Genomic DNA, 22,675 nt, shown 5'->3' on the forward strand with positions numbered 1-22,675 from the left:
ATCGGTGACTTTAAATTTATGGAGTTGAAATTGGCCACAGACAGTTTTAACCTCGTCCATCTCCTTTGACTTCCTCCTTGAGTCCCAAATCAAAAACAGTAGGCCCATTCGTTATTTCAAAAATAAAAAGTTAGCTATAAGCTGAAAAAAATAAGTTTAGACACTTATTTCGATAACTCGCATATACACATTCAAAAAACAAATGTGGTATTGTTTCAAGAGAATTACAGAATGTGCAATGTGAAGAGATGAGTTACAGGCAATAGGCTAATTATGAAGAATTTTATAGTTACTTTCAACTTTTTAGGTAACAGAAAATTATTAATTGTAGAAAGAGAAGGATCATTTAATTTCCATTTGGAAAAAAGCTTTGGGAGGACAGCTGATGTTCCTAATAAGTATTCTTCTAATCCAAAAATTGTTACATTTGACGGCTCCAATCATCCGATGGATAATTGGGGCATTTCAAAGACTGATACTCTGTTGCTTGTGGTTAGGTCATACTGTAGTTACAGTTTTGGTAAAATAGAGATAATAACCCATTCATAAACTTTAGGTGAGAAATCCACTCCAAAAAAGCAGTAAATTCAGTATGGGAATCGGGAAATATAGGCTAGAGATGCGATAGTGTAAATCGCTCATGTGTTGTTGCGCTATTAATGTTCTACCGGTAGGAGGTAGTATTGTCACTTGTACTGCAGTAACCATATCCACGAAGAAGAGTGTCAGAATTGTTTCTTTAGCGTCCCAACAATATTTTCTTCATTAAACTGGCTTCTAAGCAGACTGCAACCATTTTAAAGCTTTAAACGCCATGGACGAAACGGTAAAAATGTACTTGGCATGTGTTGTTTCCTTTTATATGTGATAAAAGCGAGGCAATTTCCTGCTGCATGCTGTGATGGGCGCAGTTGAAGTTCAATGAGAAGATCTGGTTAGATTTCAAAAAGTTGTGTGACTTTTTTAATGATGTAAACTCTGTTGCACGCCCTCATATTTTGTGTGCCGTTTGCTTGGATTTATTTATTAGTAAGAGTTTAGATGTGTCAATTGCTCACCTAATGAATGAACATGATAATGGTCAGTGTTAAAACTCTGATTGGAAAAACAGCTTAGACCAGCCTAAGGTGGTTTGCTGGTCTTAGCTTGTCTCCCTGCCTGGTTACGCTGGTCTGCTTGTGGTTTTACAGGGAACTGGGAGACCAGCTACACCAGTTTGGTTTGCGCAGAAAGGGAGACCATTCTAAAGCCAGCATATACTGTGTTGTTTGACAGATTGATCTCCTAATGCAGAGACTGTGGCTGTATATAAGTGTTAATAATGCTGTATTTTCATGTTGTCATCTGTTATGTGTGGCAGGCTTTAGATCCCACTGCAGGGGATGATGGGTCAGAGGCAGCGGTCGGTGCTTCGTCATGTTTGGGAGCCACTGGAGGATCATCTAGTTCCCGTTTGGACTCTCAGCTCCAGGATGCCATTCGGTTAAAGACAGAGGGGAATGGATTCTACCGGGAGAAAAATGTGCGCACTGCCATCGGACGTTATCATCGTGCTTTGCTCGTTCTCCGTGGCCTGGACTCTGAGGTGACCGCTGCCCTGCAAGGGTTTGGGGCTCAGGTGCCTAAACTGAACCAGCGGCAGGAGGACCTGCTGAGGAGCACTCAAGTAGACTGCTATAATAATTTAGCAGGTTTGTAATTCTTACAAGAAAGCACTTTGGCAGTGTGAGAAAGTAATGATAACACTAAAATGTAATCATTTTGCAGAAACTTTTATCTGAAGCAACTTTTTAGGCATGTTTACATAATTTCTTATTGGGCAGGCATTATCTTATTATTATTATAAAGGGTCAGACTTTATCATACCATTTGGGTTATTAATTTCCTATTGGTTTAAAACCTCAGAACCATCTCAGCAGGACAGTTTCCATCTATTTCACCATCAGGGTAACTAGGGTCCTGTTATTTGATTTATTTGATTTCACTCTTTGCTGGTGCTTACCATATCATCTTGACCACATCTTAAAACCTGTAACCCTAGCAGTTTCCCATGTTAGTCATATAAGAAATAGGAGATAAGAGTCCTGTGAACTTGGTCCTTAAAGGGATAGTTCACCCAAAAATGAAAATTATCCCATGATTTACTCACCCTCAAGCCATCCTAAGTGTATATGACATTCTCGGAGCCCAAAAAAGTGCATCCAACCATTATAAAAGTAATCCACACGGCTCTGGGGGGGTTAATAAAGGCCTTCTGAAGCGAATCAATTGTTTTTTGTAAGAAAAATATCCATATTTAAAACTTTATTAAATTAAATTATCTAGCTTCCGCCAGAATGTGTAACTGTCAGACGTAGCGTTAGCGTTTTTAATCTTTGATGTAGGATCACCCATCTCATGATGACCCTTTGCACAATTCAAGATCTTGCTTTATTATATACTACATTTTTATTTTTTTTGGAACGAAATTAGTACTTTTATTCAGCATAGACATATAATTAATAACCTTTGAACTTTCTATTCATCAAAGAATCTTGGGCAAAACTGATCTCTGTTTCCACATGTTTTTTGAGTAATGGCTGCAGAAAATTCAGCGTTGCCATCACAGGAATAAATTACATTTTTAAATATATTTGTAATAATATTTCTGTTTTTACTGTATTTTGACCAAATAAATGCAGCCTTGGTGAGCATAAGATACTTTAATTAAAAACATGAATAAAATCTTAGACCCCAAACAAACCCTTTTTAACAGTAGTGTATGCAAAACCTGTCTGGAAAAGCTTTCTCCTCTTTACCTATTTCTGTGTCTCACAGCATGTTTGCTACAGCGAGAGGTGGTGGACTATACCCGTGTGCTAGAGTACAGTCTGAAAGTGCTCCAGTGGAGGGCAGGTGACGTTAAGGCCCTGTACAGAGCTGGAGTGGCTTCATTAGAACTGGGTGATGCTCAGACTGCTCGACATTACCTCATACGGGCCAGCAGAGGGAAGCCTAACGGTAAAAACCCATTTCTTGTCTATTTCATGGTTTCCCAACCTGCTCCAGGGGTTGATTTTCAATTAATCAAATTATCGTTATGATGTTATAAACCGACAGATATCTAACTGAGAAAAATTATTGAAAGATTAAAATACGGGTTCGTTCACACAGGATACTTGTTGCATTTTAATTGTGTATACAGTCATGGCCAAAAGTGTTGGCACCCCTGAAGTATTTCTCACAGAAAAGTATTGCAATTACACATTTTGCTATACACGTTTATTTCCATTGTGTGTATTGGAACAACACAAAAAAACAGAGGAGAACATTTTTTTGACTTAATTTCACACAAAACTCCAAAAATGGGCCGGACAAAATTATTGGCACCCTTAACTTTATATTTGGTTGCACACCCTTTGGAAAAAATAACTGAAATCAATCGCTTCCTATAACCATCAATAAGCTTCTTTCACCTCTCACCCGGAATTTTGGACCACTCTTCTTTTGCAAACTGCTCCAGGTCTCTCATATTAAAAGGGCGCCTTTTCCCAACAGCAATTTTAAGATCTCTCCACAGGTGTTCAATGGGATCTAGATCTGGACTCATTGCTGGCCACTCCAGAACTCTCCAGCGCTTTGTTGCCATCCATTTCGGGGTGCTTTTTGAAGTATGTTTGGGGTCATTGTACTGCTGGAAGACCCATGAGCTTGGACGCAAACCCAGCTTTCTGACACTGGGCCCTACATTGCGACCCAAAATGCTTTGGTAATCCTCAGATTTCATGATGCCTTGCACACAGTCAAGGCACCCAGTGCCAGAGGCAGCAAAACAACCCCAAAACACCTTTGAACCTCCACCATATTTGACTGTAGGTACCGTTGTTTTCTTTGTAGGCTTCATTCCGTTTTCGGTAAACAGTAGAATGATGTGCTTTACCAAAAAGCTCCATCTTGGTCTCATCTGTCCACAAGACGTTTTCCTAGAAGGATTTTGGCTTACTCACGTACATTTTGGCAAACTGTAGTCTTGCTTTTTTATGTCTCTGTGTCAGCAGTGGGGTCCTCCTGGGTCTCCTGCTGTAGCGTTTCATTTCATTCAAATGTCGACGTATAGTTCGTGCTGACACTGATGCACCCTGAGCCTGCAGGACAGCTTGAATTTCTTTGGAACTTGTTTGGGGCTGCTTATCCACCATCCGGACTATCCTGCATTGCAACCTTTCATCAATTTTTCTCTTCCGTCCAGGGAGATTAGCTACAGTGCCATGGGTTGCAAACTTCTTGATCATGTTGCGCACTGTGGACAAAGGAAAATCTAGATCTCTGGAGATGGACTTGTAACCTTGAGATTGTTGGTATTTTTCCACAATTTTGGTTCTCAAGTCCACAGACAGTTCTCTTCTCCTCTTTCTGTTCTCCATGTGTAACCCGTCCTGTTCAAACCACCCGCTCCAATCGGGACTCGAACCCGGGTCTGCCGGCATGAGAGTCGGACGCTCTAACAAGGAGGCTAAAGGCTGCAACCTCTAGCGTCAGTCGCTAGAGTGTCTCTTGAGATCAGAGGAGTGAGGTTTACTCGCACAGCAACTACTAGCTGGCCTCCGTTACACTCACCCCCCTAAACCTCACTCCCATCCAGGTCACGGCACCAATGTAACCCGTCCTGTTCAAACCACCCGCTCCAATCGGGACTCGAACCCGGGTCTGCCGGCATGAGAGTCGGACGCTCTAACAAGGAGGCTAAAGGCCGCAACCTCTAGCGTCAGTCGCTAGAGTGTCTCTTGAGATCAGAGGAGTGAGGTTTACTCGCACAGGAACTACTAGCTGGCCTCCGTTACACATGCTTAGTGTGGCACACACAGAAACACAATGCAAAGACCCTTTTAATCTGCTTTCAGGTGTGATTCTTATATTCCCCACGCCTGTTACTTGCCCCAGGTGAATTTAAAGGAGCATCACATGCTTGAAACAAACTTATTTATCCACAATTTTGAAAGGGTGCCAATAATATTTGGAGTTTTGTGTGAAATTGTCAAAATTGCTTTTTTCATCTGTTTTTTTGTGTGGTTCCAATACACACAAAGGAAATAAACGTGTATAGCAAAACATGTAATTTCAATACTTTTCTGTGAGAAATACAACCCCAAATCAGAAAAAGTTGGGACAGAATGGAAAACGCAAAAAAAAAAAAAGAAGTGATTTCTAATTTTACTTTGACTTGTATTTCATTGCAGACAATATGAACACAAAATATTTCATGTTTTGTCTGGTCAACTTCATGTCATTTGTAAATATGCATCCTTTCCTGTCATTCAGACCTGCAACACATTTCAAAAAAAGTTGGGACAGGAGCAATTTAGGGCTAGTAATGAGGTAAAATGGTTAAATAATGATGTGATTTGAAACAGGTGATGTCAACAGGTGATTGTAATTATGATTTGGTACAAAAGCAGCATCCAAGAAAGGTCTAATCCTTAAGGAGCAAAGATGGGCAGAGGATCGCCAGTTTGCCAACAAATACGTGAGAAAATTATTGAAATGTTTAAAAACAATGTTCCTCAAAGAAAGATAGGAAGAGATTTGGATATTTCACATTCAACAGTGCATAACATAATTAAAAGATTCAAGGAATCTGGAGGAATTTCAGTGCGTAAAGGACAAGGGCGCAAGCCTAAGCTAAACAACCATGATCTCCGATTCCTCAGGCGGCACTGCATCAAGAATCGTCATTCATCTATAAGCGATATCACCACATGGGCTCAGGACTACTTTGGCAAACCTTTGTCAAGTACCACAATACGTAGTTACATCCACAAATGCCTGTTAAAACTGTACTGTGCCAAAATGAAGCCCTATGTTAACAGTGTCCAGAAGCGCCGTCGACTTCTCTGGGCTCGGAGGCATCTGGGATGGACCATCACACAGTGGAAACGTGTACTGTGGTCAGATGAATCAGTATTTGAGGTATTTTTTGGGAGGAATGGACGCCGTGTGCTTCGGACCAAAGAAGAAAAGGATCATCCAGACTGTTACCAGCAACAAGTCCAAGAGCCAGGGTCTGTCATGGTATGGGGTTGTGTCAGTGCCCTTGGCAAAGGTAACTTGCACTTCTATGAAGGCACCATTAATGCTGAAAAGTACATAGAGATTTTGGAGCATAATATGCTGCCTTCAAGAAGACATCTTTTCCAGGGACGTCCATGCATATTTCAACAAGACAATGCAAAACCACATTCTGCACACATTACAAAGTCCTGGCTGCGGAGGAAGAGGGTACGGGTACTTGACTGGCCTGTCTGCAGTCCCAACCTGTCTCCAATAGAGAATGTGTGGCGCATTTTGAAGTGCAAAATGTGACAACGAAGACCCCGTACTGTTGCCCACCTTAAGACTTGTTTGCAGGAAGAATGGGACAAAATTACACCTGAAACACTTCATCACTTGGAGTCTTCAGTCCCTAAACGTCTTTTTAAGTGTTGTGAAAAGGAATGGCAACATTACAAAGTGGTAAATGCTTTACTGTCCCAACTTTTTTTTAAATGTGTTGCAGGTCTGAATGACAGGAAAGGATGCATATTTACAAATGACATGAAGTTGACCAGACAAAACATGAAATATTTTGTGTTCATATGGTCTGCAATGAAATACAAGTCAAAGTAAATTTAGAAATCACTTATTTATTTATTTTTTGCGTTTTCCATACTGTCCCAACTTGTTCTGATTTGGGGTTGTACTTTCAGGGGTGCCAACACCTTTGGCCATGACTGTATATGGACGTCAGATCTTTGCTTTTGTCTTGTAATTTTTTTCAGTCTCATGACCAATGTTAAGAGTTAGTCAAGTTAAAAATAGTTTAAAAACATGTCACGGGACCTCTGCGTTCCCTTCCATTCCATTAGCTATATTTATATGCAAGGTGTCCTGTGTGAACTGTCATCTAAAAATACATGGTTAAATGCCATACAGATTCTGTTTTATCACGTTCTCCATGATACAGGCTGAAAAACGTGATCATCATTAAAATCACTCCTGATATAATCTGAAAAAAGCCAAAGTTTTCCCATTAAAAATGAATTGGCTGGTAATTTGTTCACAACCAAACAATATTGCTGTGTAACTCAAGATTTATTTACATATTTTTAACATCTACAAATGTTTGCTTGCCCTATTAAATGAAAAAGTTTGTGAATACTTTGAAATGCTTTTATATGTGGGTGTTAAGAAAGTGTAGTACAAAAAAACTCCCCTGAGAAAAGGGTTTGGGAACTAGTGATATAACTAATATGCATCCAGGGATTTTCAGATAGTGTTCACAAGGGATTCAGCATGTTAAATTAAGCCAGCGTAATGTAGTGTTACATTTTGCGGATTGATCTATTTTCTTCCGAGTTAGTAGGATCAAGGATCTGCTTTGCATTGTGCAGTTTCACATCAAATTCATGTCGATGCTTTAAATGGAAATAATGGTGACATTAATTTGATCCTGTTCTTTATTTCTCAGATACTGATGTAAAGAAACAGCTGCAGCGAGTGGAGGAGAGGCTCAGCCAAGACTACCAGAAAGAGAAGGCGCTGTACAAAGGCATGTTCAACAAACAGAAACAGGGTGAGGAGCAGTTAGCAGAGGAGAAGACACAGAAACTGGTCTAAATGGACTAACACATGACTCAGCAGGAACATATGTCAAGTTAAATGAACGTAGTTGACAGCATCCTGAAGGAAGTGGGATGTTTTGCCTCACGGCATGGATATTTTGCTGCATATGGCATTTACTGGTGTTGAAGGTTCCATGGCAGGATTAAATGTGTGGCTGAAATCTGGTGCAATGTGGCAGCTTGAAAGAGAATTTGAATGCATTGTAGTCTGGTATTGTATGGCTAAAATGCTGTCAAGATGCTTCTGTTTTGCTTTGGTTCTTCCAGCTGTGGGTGTTCTTTTTTTTCCCCCAGATGAAAGTTGTTTGGACCTTTCTTTGTTCATCCTAATAAATATTTTTGAAAGAACCCAATGCATAATTTGCCACTTGAAATTGAGTACTCAAACAAGCTGTTGTTAGATTGTTAATGGATTATGCTAATATGATTAGGGGAATGCTGTGATAAGACATTTATTAAGTCAGCAGAGTTTTTGTATGTGATATCATTTAATCTTATTGCCACAAAACTCTTCACTCAGCAGTAGCAGCCTATGCAGTCTGTCATTGCCAAGAAAAACAAGGATCATATTAAATTGGAAATACTTTTATTGATATTTCATCATGTTTCAGCACTTTAACAATCATTAATTTTTTTTTTCAAAGTCCTGAGCATGAGTTCAAACATATTTTTGTATTTGGTCAGTATATACTTTAAAGTACTTTAAGCATAATGTTCATAGTAAAACAACACCAGCACCACTATGACCATAAGAGTGCACAGACCACAACACAGCATGGCATGCAGATTTACCTAAACAAGCAGAATGAGAGTAAATCGTAAGTTTGGAAAAGTTGGCATCATGGTCCCATTTTGAAATGTTCTCACTAATCTTTCTTTTTTGACTTGTGATTTTTATTGAAACTGAGGGACCTCATAGAGCCAAACACTTTCCTTCCAAGGTCGCGGAACGATCTGGAACGGGTGAGAGGAGCTGATGGGGGTGGCGAGGGTGAGAGGGATGGAGACGAAAGAGGAGAAAGGGAGTGACTGCTTCCCTCCAGGCTCTGGGAGCGAGAGAGATGGAAAAGACTGGCAGTTGAAGAATGATGTTTCTCCTCCTTTCGCACAAGATTCCGAGCACGGTCAGAGCCTCGTCCTGCACGACTGATCTCGAACGAGGAACGCCACTGATTGCTTTCCCGTTTCTGAGAATGTGGATCGAGAATTCCCTGAGACTCGCTTCGAAATAATGCTCGTCTGGACAACCGGAGGCTGGAACTCCGACTGTCCCAACTTGTTCCTTTCTTTTTCAAGTTGTTCCCTCTTTGATCTTGCCTACTGGACGATGTTTCTTTCAACGAGGTGTGCCTCCAACCAAATCCTCCAGCTCTCTCATCTCGGTCGTCATCATCCTCCTCTCTTCCCCAAAATCGTGTTTCAAACCCCTTCCAAAACTTTCCACCCTTTTTAGGTGTTTGAGTGCTCATTTCATCCTCCCATCCGGTGCCGTAGTCTCTGCCCGAATAGCTACTCACCGTGGATGCTCGGATAAGTTCTCTGGAGGCATGTTTGCCCTGGTAGAGCCTTTCTCCATCCCCACTCCTTCTCCAGCCTCTATCTTGAGGCCTCCATCCAGCCCCTGTGTTCTGCCTGAGGGACCCTCCACGAGGTCGAATGGGACCCTCCAGTGGGGAACTACATGGATGAAAGCGTGGAAGAGAGCACTGAGATGGGGAGTCACGCCGAAATACTGACAGCTGGGCAGGAGTGAAGGGTGAATTTGAAAGTAGCCGAGGAGGGGAGTGGACTCTGGTGTGGGAAGAGCCTGGAGATGAGGCGGTGTCTGATTGATTATGTGGGAAAGGCAGGATGGGAGAAGAACGAGTAGGCGTGGGTCCAGAATTGTCCGAATGAGGGCTGCCAGACTGCGAGGTCAGAGACGAATTGCAATCCGAGTGGGAAACTTGTAGGCGATGCTGTTGAGATAGGTAATCCTGCCCTGTGCCTGTACCCGTCCAGACATTTGATGGTGGTGTCAGATTAGTTCGTTCTAATCCAAACGGGTGCTGAAATGATGACCGGGAAGAGTGCAGTGTAGGAACGTTACTTGGAGAAGCAGAACCTACACCTCTTTCTCGTTCGTTCCTAAAACATTCGGCATCCAACTCCACCCCCTCCTCCATCAAACCAAGAACTACAGATCTTGGCAGTCCAGATACACGAGAGATCTCACATACAACTGCAGAGTCCTCATTCATTTTGAGAGGGCTGTCTGAAGCTTTGATTGGAGTACAACCCTCTGCCTCTTCCCTTGAGGCTCCACTCCAGTCTAGAGACTTGGAGAATCCCACTGGACCAAAGGTCTTTCCAGTTATCTCCAGAGATCCACGATGGTTCACCGAGGAAGGGCAGGTGGAGATCCTTGGTCTCCTGCTCCAGTTTGGAGTGCTGGTGATGGTGGACGTCGAAGAGGAAGGGGAAGCAGTTGGAGTGACTATGTTGGCGGAGAGATGCCCACATGACCCTGAGACCTCTTCTTTCACATTTTTAGCATCAAAACTCAAAGTCTTGTTCAGGTTCGGATTTAGGTTCAAATTCAGATTCAAGTGGAAGCTGATGTTGAAATCCTCTCCTGTCACGGAGGGCAAGTTTCCGAGGTTGATGGAATTGCGACTTGCATTTTTACCAATACTGCTGAGACTGACTCTCGCTGAATTGCCTAGGATAGACTTACAAGGAGTCACACTACCTCCAGACAGGCTGGTGGAGGAAGCACTTCTTGGGTGGAGTCCCTCATAACCAACACCTGCAATGTTTATTAGGTGTCCACGACTGGAAGTTTCAGCAGCCACCCTGCAGTGATGCTGATGGACTAATCTGTTGATGTATTTCTCCAGCTGAGTAAAGGAAGGAGAGGCTGGGGGCTGGCTCTTCACAGGAGGTTGATCAAGCCCTGACTCCACAAGCTGCTCACTCTCTGGATTGGGGGAAAGGCGGGTGGGGGAAGGTTCCTGGTAGGTTGTGAAAAGGGGGCTCTGGAGGGCCACAGCATGGAGCGGACTAGGGTAAGGGTACACCTCTTTTGTCTTCCGAGAAACTAGGTCGGTGCAAAATCTGGGGTCCAGCTGAAGCTGTGGACTGGAGTTGGAAGAAGGTAAAAGAGAGCCTGGGTGAATCCCTCCCAAACTGGAACAAAGGTCTGTCAGGAACATGAAGCTATTAAGCTCAAGATCCCCTGTTCGTAAAAAAAAAAAAAAAAGTGATATTATTATTTACATTGTCCTTATTTAGTATACAATAAATTATGTGATTATTGTAATTAGAAGCATAAAAATGACAAATTATTACAAAATGAACCTATATATAACCTAATATTTTTGAAAGTAGTCTCTTAATTTCACCACGGCTGCATTAAGATCAAAATACAGTAAAAACAGTAATACTGTGAAATATAATTTAAATTTAAATTAACTGGGTTCTGTTGTAATATATTTTAAAATGTAATTTATTCCTGTGATAGCAAAACTGAATTTTCAGCATCATCACTCCTGGCTTCAGTGTCACATGATCCTTCAGAAATCCTTCTAATATGCGGATTTGGTGCTAAATAATTTTCTTATAATTTCTTTTTATTATTAATGTTAAACACTAGACTGGGTAAACCCAGCCTGATTTGCCGGCAATTTGATTTCACCCTGCAAGGCCTGGAAACCTGTACCTTAATTTCTACTGCTTCTGTCACACTTTTGCGGGAACCAATCACAGACCGGCTTATCCGCCTGGCGCGCTATTGGTGGGTTTAACACGATGACGGATAGAGAAGCAATGGATCTATGCCCATTGATCACGCCTCTTGTTGTCTGATTGGTTGAAGGACTATCCAATTGCGTAGAGTCATTTGAATTATGCTTGTTTATCACGCCTCTTGTGCAGTAGAAAATACATAGATAGCAGACTCCCCAGACCAATGTCCAATCTTAAATTGAGCTTGGTCTGATGATAGCCAGACAAGTTAAACAGTTGTGCTGCTTAATTTTTGTAAAAACTTTTTTTTTTCCTCCAGGATTCTTTGATAAACAGAACATTCAAAAGAACAGCATTTACTTATAAATATACATTTTTTGTAATATTTATTAATTTCATACATTTCTTGACTTTTTGTATCAATTTAATGTGCCTTTGCTAAATAAAAGCATTTTCTTTTTTGAAATCTTTCTTACCCCAAACTTTTGAATGTCAATGACAATGTCTCATGAAAATGCAACACATGATGAAAAAATATTAAGCAGCTAAAATGTTTTCAATACTTCATAAAAATTAAGGTACCGTTCTATTTTTACATTGTGACATTTTCATTACAAGTAAGCACATTCCCACCAAATTTATAATTACTAGTAATAATTATGCATATGAGCAATTTACTCTTTTGTTGTACTTTCAGTTTTTTAAATTCCTATTAACAGGATTTAAAATGTTCTTAGATGAAAATATACAAATGTACAACAAATACTATCATCCTGTGTAAGTATTTTTAACAATTCTTGCTTATATAAATAGGCAAATATTAAGATTTTGAATAAAACATGGCGTGTTTTTGTTTTCTGAGATTCACCCACAAAGGCCTTATATCATAGATGTAAGATGTCATACCAGTAGAAAAGGGTCTCCTTTCTTGTTTCTCCACTGTGCCCCCAGGACACTCTGTACTAAGAGATTCAGCCTCCCTCCATTGAGTGGCACTAGGATCCAGTGAGCGAGGCCTACAGCTGACTTTCACTGACCCTCCAGGAGCCGCCTCGCTGGATACAGAGTAACAAGAGTCTGACAGAGAACTCCCACTGACCGAATAAAAACCTGTGGACAAGATAATGATAGATGAAGTTAAGAGTGTTAGGGGGAGAAGTGCTTCAGGGGACATGATATAAATGATGGGATTGCCATAAAAAGCTAGGGTTAATGTTTGCCAAAGTAAAAAGAGAACTGCCAAAAACACAGAAACTATGTGTCATGTTGAAGTTAAGAGGTCAACACTGAATCATTTGTTTCAAAAAGAGCCCCAAGCTATCCAAGCTATGAGTCATACGCTTGTGTGAAATATATTACACTTTCATGTAGGGCTCATTCTTCAGGGATGGCTTAAAGGATAAATGCTTTTGATTTAGACATTTCACTGACTGATAAATCTCTACAACGTTTATCCAAACAGGTTCTATTGTATTGTGCAAGTTTACCCTTATCATGTAAAGCTAATGAATGTGTGTATTATTTTTGATGTTAAAATATGTTCTCCAATCCCAGCTTTTTAGCAGAGACATATAGAAACTATAATAGAGGCATTTGTGGCACTATTAAAACGTTACTCTTTTTTTGTCTGAGCATCTAGATAGAGATATATTGTCTATGAATATATGTATATACTTTTGTTAAAATTAAATTAAATTCTGTAGTTGCTATAATTTGTGTTTTGCTTTAATATTATGATATTGTGGTTTTTTTAAACACTGTAGTGTATATCTAAGAACTGAACAGTATTTTTATATATCAGTAAGTAAGAGACTTTTTTTCAAAAACATTTAAAAAAAAATACAGACTTTATAAAATGTTTTATATATATATATATACTTTTTTTTCTCCAGATTTTGACGAGCAGTGCTGAATAACATACAACACCAAGAATAGCCAGCTGTGACTAAATAATTATATAATGCTCCAAATGCCAAATACTAAAAAGGGAAACAATACTGTGGAACAATGATTAATCACGTAATTTGCTCTCAGTGAATAAAAACAGCTTTAGAGAAGCACCTCAAGAGTGATTTCAGAGGCCCTAGGGTTGTTAAAGCTCCAAGAATCCACAAAAAATATTCTGAAGTGCTCTTTACAAAATGACAAAGGCTTATTATTGAGGAATCTGGAGTATCAGCACCTGAGCTGGGTCTAGAGTCGCAGTCAAGTGGTGTGGTGCCAGGGAAGTCTGGGGTTTGAGAAGACAGTAGATCAGACGGGATGTCCCAGGACAACGTAGACCAGCGTGAGTTTATCCCCTCTCCTGTAGTGCCGAGGCAAGATAGATCAGGGTTTGCAGGGGACAGGCTCTGAAACAGATGGAGGGGTCACGTTACTACAAGATAAGGTGATAACACAAAGACCCCGCTTACAGTTGGTATTAACATACGATGCATGTATTTGTAGCTAAATGCTAATCAATCATGATGAATCCCAGACACCAGCAAAAGACCGCCTACTCAGCTGTCAATCGACAATTTCAATTAAAAAAAAGACCTTGTGCATCTCTCTTTTTTTTTTAAATGGTTTAAGCAGAAAATAACCATCTAATTGTACACACACAAAGAACATCTGATATAAACAGTGTTAAACAGTTAACAATTAAACAAACGGTTAACTGCAATTCAATTTTATTTTGCCCTTTATCAACAGTAAAACACTGATATAGTGAATGATTGATGTAGTCCTGAAATCAGAGATCCTATCCTCGAAATAAGATCACAGCTGGTCATTAGAGATGTATGTTAACCCAGTGGAAACAGAAATTTGTCTTGGCTGACCCAGACTGATGTTAATACCAGGATAGAAATCATCTATCTGTGATGTTTTCACAAAACAGTACACCTGTAAGGGGAAGCCACATCATTAGCTGGTAGCTTTATGATGTCTAAGCCTGCTTTTCAGGGAGGATTTTAAAGGACTAGTAACTGAGACTAATCAAGGGAATGCTTTGGATAAAGTTCACTTCTGCTGCTCAGAAGTTTTAAGTCACTTATCTGCATAAAGTGTTTACTGGGTTTAGCTGTTTGGGATCCCCAACCTCCCCCCATGGCATTCGCAAGGAATCTCCCCTGATACACTTCTAAGGAATCCCATCAAATCAAGTGACTATTGTGCATATCCTGTTAAGTCCGATCAACCTTCTGTCAGACTTTTACACAGACAATGCAGGTGATGCATTGACGAAATGAAAAAAGTCGGGGGAGGGCGGTTAATAAGCAGAGAGTGGAGAAAGACAGATGATGAAACAAAGGAGAGAAGGAGAAAAGAAGGGGGGATAATGGGTATTGAAAGACAGACTTTGACCAGGCTTATCTCTGCTCCAGCAGTTTACCCACAATGCCTGTCTCAGACTCTAAAAATATATATATGGAAGGGAAAACATACGGCGTAAAGAGTGAGCAGGACATTCGGTGGAAAAAAAGATGAAGGTGGAACACTCATGGAGGGGAGCATAAAGAGACTGATAGAAAAAGTTTTGAAGAAAAGTAGCGAGCACGGGGGATGGGTTGCCTAGTGAGACGAACAACATGAAGGAGGCATCTCTTATGTGAGACCCCCCTCCCAACCACCACCACCACCACCACTCTTGGATATAACTGCCTCCCCCACTTCACTTCAGAGAACTGTCAGGCCTCTCTTCTCTTCCTGCCCTCTCTCTCCTTCTCTTTCTCGCTCTCCTTCTCCTCTCCTCGCCCACACATCCGATTTAGCAGCAATACTTTAACTCTCTCTTTGCTGATGGAATATGAACACGTGCATTGACATTTCCACATGCACTGGACAAAAAAAACCCCACTTATTTCTCAATGTCATACTTCAGTTTCATTTTTCGAATGCAGTGCAAAACTTCTTTGAAATGATATGATCACAAAACATGAATAACCCAGAAGACCTTAATTTGTTCACATAAATTCTATGTGCGCATCTAGACAGATGTGCATTATCCCAGTATACAGTTGCAATTTATTTAATTTCACTGGGGAGGGGGCTTTGAAGAAGCATTTGCTCAATAGGGGAAACCTGATATGGGTCTCACGCAGGATGCACTGGCCATTTTCCAGCTACCGATCAATTCATGAAAAAGTGCTCTGGCACATAAAACTGCATTTCATGAGGCTAATGATGCAAATGGACATAAAATGATGGAAATAATGAGGTGAATATCCAGTCTGGCTATCAGCTCCATTGACAGAGGAATTACTCATTCAATTCCCTCACCGACACAGGAAATGGTTTAACGTCATATAATATCAAGGTGAGTCTTGTGGGAGGAAGATGGAAGACAGTTTTTCAGCCACTGAATCTGAGCAATCAAACCTTTGACTGAAAAACGTATCACATTGTAATAGTCTAATAAATCAACGTCAGTTAAATGAATATGCATAGTAGCTATGAAAACAGATACTGCATTCAGCCATTCCGCAGCAGTCCATCCTAGTGAGGGGTTAACATATCAGTTGCTCTGCATGGCACACCCCCGTTCTCCATCTCTCTGTCCATTTCCCTCCATCCTCTCTCCCTCAGCATGTAGCAGAGGAGAGGTGATAGCTGTGACGCTGACAACAGAAACATTTTTTCCATGTGGTGTTTATGCAAATAGAAGTTACGTAGGTGGAGAGGCAACAACATTGCCCCGATGATGACTCACACTTTTGTCTCATGATACATATTGCTGTTTCTCATGCGCACATTATGCTGGACTGAATGACTACTTGTAAGCGTCCTTTAAAAGCCTTTTGAAACTGCTAAAACAATTTTGTATGCCATGAAAGGAAAATGCTCTTAATCACATCACTTTGATCAAGGAGATCCTGGATGATTATATAAATGCCCTATAATAAATGAGGGACATAAGAAATGTGAGCTAATTGCCACTATTAAATGTAATTCACATTTGTGAAGTTCACTTGCGCACTGTCCATTATATAAAAACGCACAATGGTGCTTCTATTGACAACTCTCACATACACTTCCCTCCTTCTCCTATTACACAAGCACATACCTGAACAGCACCTGTTATGTGTCCTCCATACCTGGTCAAGAGCCCTGCCACACCACCATGACAAAATCAACATTTTGTTACCGAAACATTTTGTCTGTGCAACACACAAATATTAAGTGTAAATGAATAGGGGATTGATATGTCATTGGGTGAATTGTGCCACCCTCTTAATTTATAAAATGCATTATTTGTCACATGATATAAGAAAGAGCCTTTCATAAACAGTTGCCTACATTTGAGAGAAGCATAAAAAAAGCATTTTATGAAAGAAAAAAAAGAAAGTTCTCTTATTTGCGTGTCAAAGTCTTTTTTTTTTGTACAAGACAGGTGAAATTAATTTAATATCAAAACAAATGTATACAGATCTAAAAATACATAATATGTTGATGAACAGCCAATGTATAAAAACATTTAAAAATGTGTCCAAATTATTTCATTATCAAATAAAGCATTTTCCCAAAATGGCAAATTGGGGAAACATATCACCAATACTTAAAACTATTAGTACAAATAGCCTACAACTAAAAAAAAAAACATTTTTAATTGTTGAATTACAATGAATATTAAGCATTTTTTCTGGCTGGTTTCTGCAAAAATAAAACAACTGGAATGAGATAAATCATTTAAATAAAAAGTTTATGGGGGGAAAAGGAATGAGAGAAATATATTAGTAATTTGGTTAAGTATATTTTTTTATGTTAATAGTTTCAACATACCCCCGACATGGGGAAAATACTTTTTTTCAGAGAAGTTATATATATATATATATATATATATATATATATATAGCATATTTGTTTAATTTCTCCTTGCTTGCAAGGCAAATTAAAAATGGCACAGCTTACCCTACTGTCCCCCACATGATACCACTAAGAGGTTTTTCTATATTTTTCAATGGCGCAATCAACATGCATTGTGTGTGCAGTGGCCTAAAATAGCTTTGTACTCAAACTCAACCTTGACACATTGAAGAAAAAGGTGTGTACAATTCTGAAATGTAAACACAGGAGAGTCCTGTATAGGTCATGCAACCTGAGCTCCACTGGATGCCAGGCTAACCAAAACGTTTAGCAGGTGCCACCAGCAGGGTTTCACCTCGACGACGAGATCAAAGTTATAATTACAAGGAACATAATTCCTGTGGTATTTTCCCACGTCCCCACTGACCTGTTGCCTGTGGGAGATTGCGGCACCATCTTCGGCGGCGCTTTCCAGTCCTTCCCCCTGGTGAGCGAGCGCTCCATTCACGTCCAGTACCGCATCCACCATCTCCAGCTGTCGTCCTCTGAGAAGGTCTAGCTCCATTATGCCGGCCAGGGTGGCTTTCAGTCGCTCTCCGATACGAACCCGCTCGGTCCCTGACCATAGCGAATTCACACAACCGCGGCGTCCGGCCATTGTGCGCGCAAAATCGGTTTCGAGGCAGACAGTGTGTGGTCGCCGCCGGAGAACGGGAGGGCTCACTGCTCGCCTCCTCTAGCCAGAGTACCGACTGTCAATGCAGCATGAGCGCTGTGCGACATGAGCAGCACCAAAGCCGACGCTTAAAATTCAGAGTCCGTAACAATGTATCTTTGCACCTCGCTCACGAAAATGCAGTACGGAGGCAACTCAACTTTCGCTCGGAGCCACATGTAACAAAGGCATACTTTCAAGGTCTTAATTTACACCCCCGAACAATCTTTCCCCACCTAACCATTTTGAGACGCTACAATCATCACGTCAGCTATCATTCGGTTCATGATGATGAAGATGATGTGGATTGAATCATATGCGACAGTCTTGCACACAGCTCACTGCTGTGAAAGAAAAGAGTATGAATAGGGCGGAGCTAGAACGTGAAAGCTCGCAGCTGATTGGCCGGGGAAGTTTTCGAACAGAATTGACTATTTTTTTAAGAGGAATGTAAATCTGTTAGTTGGTACGATATGTTTAGACTGTAGTGTAGCTAGCAGGCTTCTGACGCAAAAAAAAATTCACATGAATTGTGTTTATTTATTTAATCGAGGAACTGAACATTAGTGCTGTACATATTTTTTTATTCACACCACTGACTCGATTCTATTTGAATCGTTTGAATTCAAAGATTCATTCGCGCGCGTCACAAAAACAATTCAGTGCATGGAACGATTCGTTCATTTAAAACATTCTCGTTCGCTAGTTGGAGTATGGTATTACTTCCAAATACGCAAATAAAGAAAAACAAGTGATGACCCAGATTGTGATTTATTATAACGAGTATGCTGTTACTTTAATGACGTGTATTAGCCTACTTTGTGTGCTTTTCCAAATGATCAAATATCCGCTTGGTTTGGTTGGTTTCAAATAGCAGCTCCTCCTGTGTCGGCTGCTATGCGACGAGAACGTCCAGTGTAGAAACAAACAACCTAACCAGCAGGTGACAGTATCTGCCTGTGTCTATATCTGATGAAATTGCTTCAACATTATGTAGCCTACACTGTAAAAAAAAAAAATCAGGTCTCCAATTGAAAATGTAGCCTACAAGTGACTGATCACATCGAAATATTTCAGTTGGCCAAATTGAATTTCTGTGAATTGATGAAATTTAATTCACAGAAATTCTATTAGGCCAACTAAAAAATTTAGATGTGATCGGTCACTTGAAAATGTTCAATTGGAGACCTGATTTTTTTTTTACAGTGTAGAAAAATTTAGCCATGTAAAATCAGTTTGTGTTTATTTATAAAATAGTTGCAATTCCAATTCATCTGACTGCAAAAATGTATTCTTATCCAAGAAGTTCAGAAGAAATATTCATCAAACAAGTCTATATAAGGTTCTTTCCATAACACAAAAGGTTCTTTCCATCCAGATCTTCCTTCATTTCTTGCTTCTTTCATCACAAAGGCTATTTAAGTGACACTAACTTGACTATTCTAACTTCCTGCTGAACTTCCTGCATGTGAAACCTCAAACTTTGGCAGTTCTCTTCCATTTCACTTTTTTCCATCTTCTTTCCCTACAGATTTACTTATAAAATCATTACAATTTATACAGCTATTGTGCATATTACACTGATGTGAGCATGCACCTTTGAGTCAGATCCATCATAATTTATATACTTTTCACCCGTTTTCACCTTGCTTTGAAATTTCAAGGTCTAGTCAAGCTTTTAGGCAACACATTTGAGCCAGTGAGGGGTAAAAGTGTGTTTAAAGTTTTGTTTAACCCCATAATATGTCACATTCTATTGCTATCTTGACCGTGTTGTTTCATGCAGGCACAATAACTACACTGTTTATTTCATATCTCCCTGACCTCATTGAGAAAGAGGGCATGGTGAGGATGGGCCTTAGGGTAAGTAAAAAAAAAGGGGGAAAAAAGTGGCCTTTGTTCCAAACTCTGAGGCACTTGGACTCTGATCCACTATAGTTATGAAGCCTGTAACACTACCGACCTCATTGTGTTGGGGCTTCAGTCATCTCACATCACAGGCTACAGAAACAAAATTATTAAAAAAAAAACATAATTCCCATAATTTAATATAGCTTTATAATAATAATGGTGATTAATAGGACCAGCGGAGTATAAAAATGGCTCATTCTAAGGTAATAAAAACATAACGGTACATTATGTATGGTCTATATACTGCACTGAAAACATAGTTATGTATATTATATTGCTTTTCTGTCAATAGATCCTCATAAATACTACACACTGAACCTTTAAATATGATGGTTTCATTATAAATATGGTTATTATCTCTAAGGTGGACACCCGACTTGAAACATTTACCATCTGAATCTAACCATTGTCTTGTCAACAAATGGAAACGTCAGCCAGCTATCTATTATCTTGTTAATTGTTGCGCCTTTTGCCCCAACAGCAGGGGTGCCTTTTACCCCAGATACCATACTTGTACATATTCTTCAGTTATTGAAAAACTGTTGCTTTAATTACCTTGAACAAAACTGAAAAACGTTAAAAAGACCATTGTCTCAAAATACTGTCCATAATTTGATAGATTCTCGTTTGCTATACATAAATCTACAACATTTAAAAAAAAAACATTGAATAGACCAAATTAAACTCCTTGACGCAATCACAGACATACAATAGATGTCAGTAGGCTTCAATTTTGTTAATTTTGTTCCCACCATTCTGCAATCATTTGTGTTCTGCAGAAAGTCATACAGTTTTGGAATGACATGAGGGTGAGTAAACCATGACAGAATTTTCAATTTTGGGCCTAGGCCTATCCCTTTACATCACACATGTCTTAAATGGGCCATGAACTGAGATATCAAATTTTCCTTGAGCTTTTGACATATAAGAGGTCATCATACTATTAGAATATCCTGTAAGTTTCAGAACTGAAAACTTCCTTGTTAGTCCAAAAACAGCTTTTATTGTTAACCAAGCCTAGCCAACGACTCGTTGTGTAATGTGCCTTGGTGAAAGACCGCTTCTGAAGAAGAAAATCAACACCTACTTCATCATTGCAATTTTGGCCCGGCCCATTGGCGTGTTAGTGAGATGACAAGGAGAGAAGAGCAATACAGGATGGACTGCAAATAACTACCTTCCAAATGCTAGGACTGTGGTTATTTTATTCATTTTCAACAATGTGAATGTCTCAGTTGAGCATTATTTGTTTGTATGCAGTACATTTCACTGTGGATTCTTTGGCAATATCAGCAATCTAAGCAATATCAGCGCAGGCTTTGCAAATGACAGTGATGCGAAAATATATAAGTAGGCCCCGCCCTAACCATGTTCATTCTAATGCCTGATCTGTGACCAGTGATTTCTGATATGTAATGATTTATGTACAGTCAGATGTTTTATGAAAATAAATCTGTTATTTAAACTGTGATTAAATTATAGAAAGCGATTAAAGAACACTCCCTTTCCAATTGCTGGAGCTCACCATCAAACGGCACATTGTATTTGCACTGTTAAAGGTGCACTGTGTAAATTTTAGCAGCATCTAGAGGTGAGGTTGTAAATTGCAATTGCGAAGCACATTTAGACGCTACGGTGGCCGACACAGGACAAAAATGATGTTGTTGGAGAGAGCAGAGAGTGGTTGTGTCCGACATCTGGAAAATGCTGCCTTCAGAGGATACATTTCAAGGTAGGAAGGCATCAAGGCATGTCCGAATCAAATATTCGCTTCACTCATAGACAGTAAAAGAAATGGACACAGCGACTCCATAGGCTTCGACGGGGAAAAGAGAAGTCAATTAGAAGCACTCACTTCCTGATGGCTGAGCGTACTGCGCAGCCTCAGACTGAGCTTGGCGACTTAGATGTGACGTGAGCAACCAGTCTGACAGTTGTAAGTCCTCTAGTAGTTGTGCTAAGTGAAATCTGAATCACGTTGTTGAAATCTTTTGTCCCGTTGCTTTTGGCTCTCTATGGGCTTCTCCCCATGCTTCACCCTTGTCTTTATCTGACTTTATGCCTCCACGTCCCCCCGATTGCCTCATAGACAGTAAAAGATTGTCTGCGAGCTTCTCTTATGTCTATACGGTAATTTCTCTACTATGCGACAGAGTCGCTTGGTTATGGCGCAATCGTTAGCCTATTTTTTTACAAAAACGGCTTCTACGGGGCGATAGTGTCAATTGGAGTCTTTAAACACCCCGGATGTAAAGTTATTTGCTGTCAAAGTGACGCCAAAATGAATGGGAGTCAATGGGATGCTAATAGCAGGTGATGGCTTAGTTAGCAATGGCTGCCCCTATGGAAGGTACGCTTTCCGGGTGCTGGATTACCCCCTTGGCTTTACTTCCTGTCTTCTAGGATACCTTCATCTTATTGATTTTTGAAGGCAGCATAAACATAGATGAGCATAAATGTATCCTTCGCTGCCTTTGATATCCCACAATCCTGTGCATTCCATTCTGTGACAGTTCAGCTATAAAAAAAAGATGGCGTCCGAAAGTTGCGTTTGCTGGTCAGTTTGTGTGTAAATGTACATTTTTGACCAACATTTTCCACTTTTGATGTCATTTCTAGCAAGAAATTACTATTGTAGTAATTAAAGGCTTGTTTAGCTCTCACCAAACTCACTCTATTTTGCTGTAGTTCATTAAACTGTTACACGGCCCTAGCCTGACAAGCCAGACCCACATCAAGATGTTGGGTCTGGAAACTCACCATTGACAGGGCTCAATCCGAGGGGCGGGATAAACGGTTGATAGGCTTTCGCCGTATCTGGTAGGCAAAACTTCGAACATATCTTCTTTTCTTAAGAATGACTTCAGTGCCGTTCTTTGTTCTTTTCTCAAAGAAAAGC

The 22,675-nt window shown here is 40.1% G+C and overlaps 2 protein-coding genes across 3 annotated transcripts; one reads left to right on the forward strand and one right to left on the reverse strand.

Moving 5' to 3' along the window:
* The first annotated feature begins 676 nt into the window (after positions 1 to 676).
* On the forward strand, positions 677 to 13,073 carry ttc9c (tetratricopeptide repeat domain 9C). 2 transcript variants are annotated; one of them, XM_079839397.1, is made up of 5 exons: positions 695 to 826; positions 1,361 to 1,691; positions 2,818 to 3,000; positions 7,484 to 7,588; positions 12,315 to 13,073. In XM_079839397.1, exons 1-5 carry the CDS (start codon positions 815 to 817, stop codon positions 12,350 to 12,352), a joined length of 669 nt encoding a protein of 222 aa, XP_079695523.1. In that variant the 5' UTR covers positions 695 to 814; the 3' UTR covers positions 12,353 to 13,073. The 2 variants fall into 2 exon arrangements, with proteins under 2 accessions (XP_079695522.1, XP_079695523.1); XM_079839396.1 differs by lacking the exon at positions 12,315 to 13,073 and having other exon boundaries at positions 677 to 826; positions 7,484 to 8,225.
* LOC307140142 (uncharacterized protein) lies at positions 8,209 to 18,218 on the reverse strand. Its single transcript, XM_079839394.1, has 4 exons — positions 17,578 to 18,218; positions 13,546 to 13,714; positions 12,270 to 12,473; positions 8,209 to 10,854 (listed from the first exon to the last, which is right to left on the reverse strand). Exons 1-4 carry the CDS (start codon positions 17,806 to 17,808, stop codon positions 8,504 to 8,506), a joined length of 2,955 nt encoding a protein of 984 aa, XP_079695520.1. The 5' UTR covers positions 17,809 to 18,218; the 3' UTR covers positions 8,209 to 8,503.
* Between the last annotated feature and the right edge of the window lie 4,457 nt (positions 18,219 to 22,675).

Source organism: Gobio gobio (assembly GCF_949357685.1).
Source record: "Gobio gobio genome assembly, chromosome: 16".
NCBI classification, from domain to species: Eukaryota; Metazoa; Chordata; class Actinopteri; order Cypriniformes; family Gobionidae; genus Gobio; species Gobio gobio.

What these genes read in the sequence shown, in the direction of transcription:
- ttc9c (XM_079839396.1), top strand. An exon ending in CTGCTATAATAATTTAGCAG is followed by an intron (nt 1,692 to 2,817) that starts GTTTGTAATTCT and finishes TGTGTCTCACAG; the next exon opens with CATGTTTGCTACAGCGAGAG. An exon ending in CAGCAGAGGGAAGCCTAACG is followed by an intron (nt 3,001 to 7,483) that starts GTAAAAACCCAT and finishes TTTATTTCTCAG; the next exon opens with ATACTGATGTAAAGAAACAG.
- LOC307140142 (XM_079839394.1), bottom strand. Translation starts at nt 17,808, where the DNA reads ATGGCCGGACGCCGCGGTTGTGTGAATTCGCTATGGTCAGGGACCGAG. An exon ending in CGACTCTAGACCCAGCTCAG is followed by an intron (nt 12,474 to 13,545) that starts GTGCTGATACTC and finishes TCTTGTCCACAG; the next exon opens with GTTTTTATTCGGTCAGTGGG. An exon ending in AAGGAGACCCTTTTCTACTG is followed by an intron (nt 10,855 to 12,269) that starts GTATGACATCTT and finishes TTTTACGAACAG; the next exon opens with GGGATCTTGAGCTTAATAGC.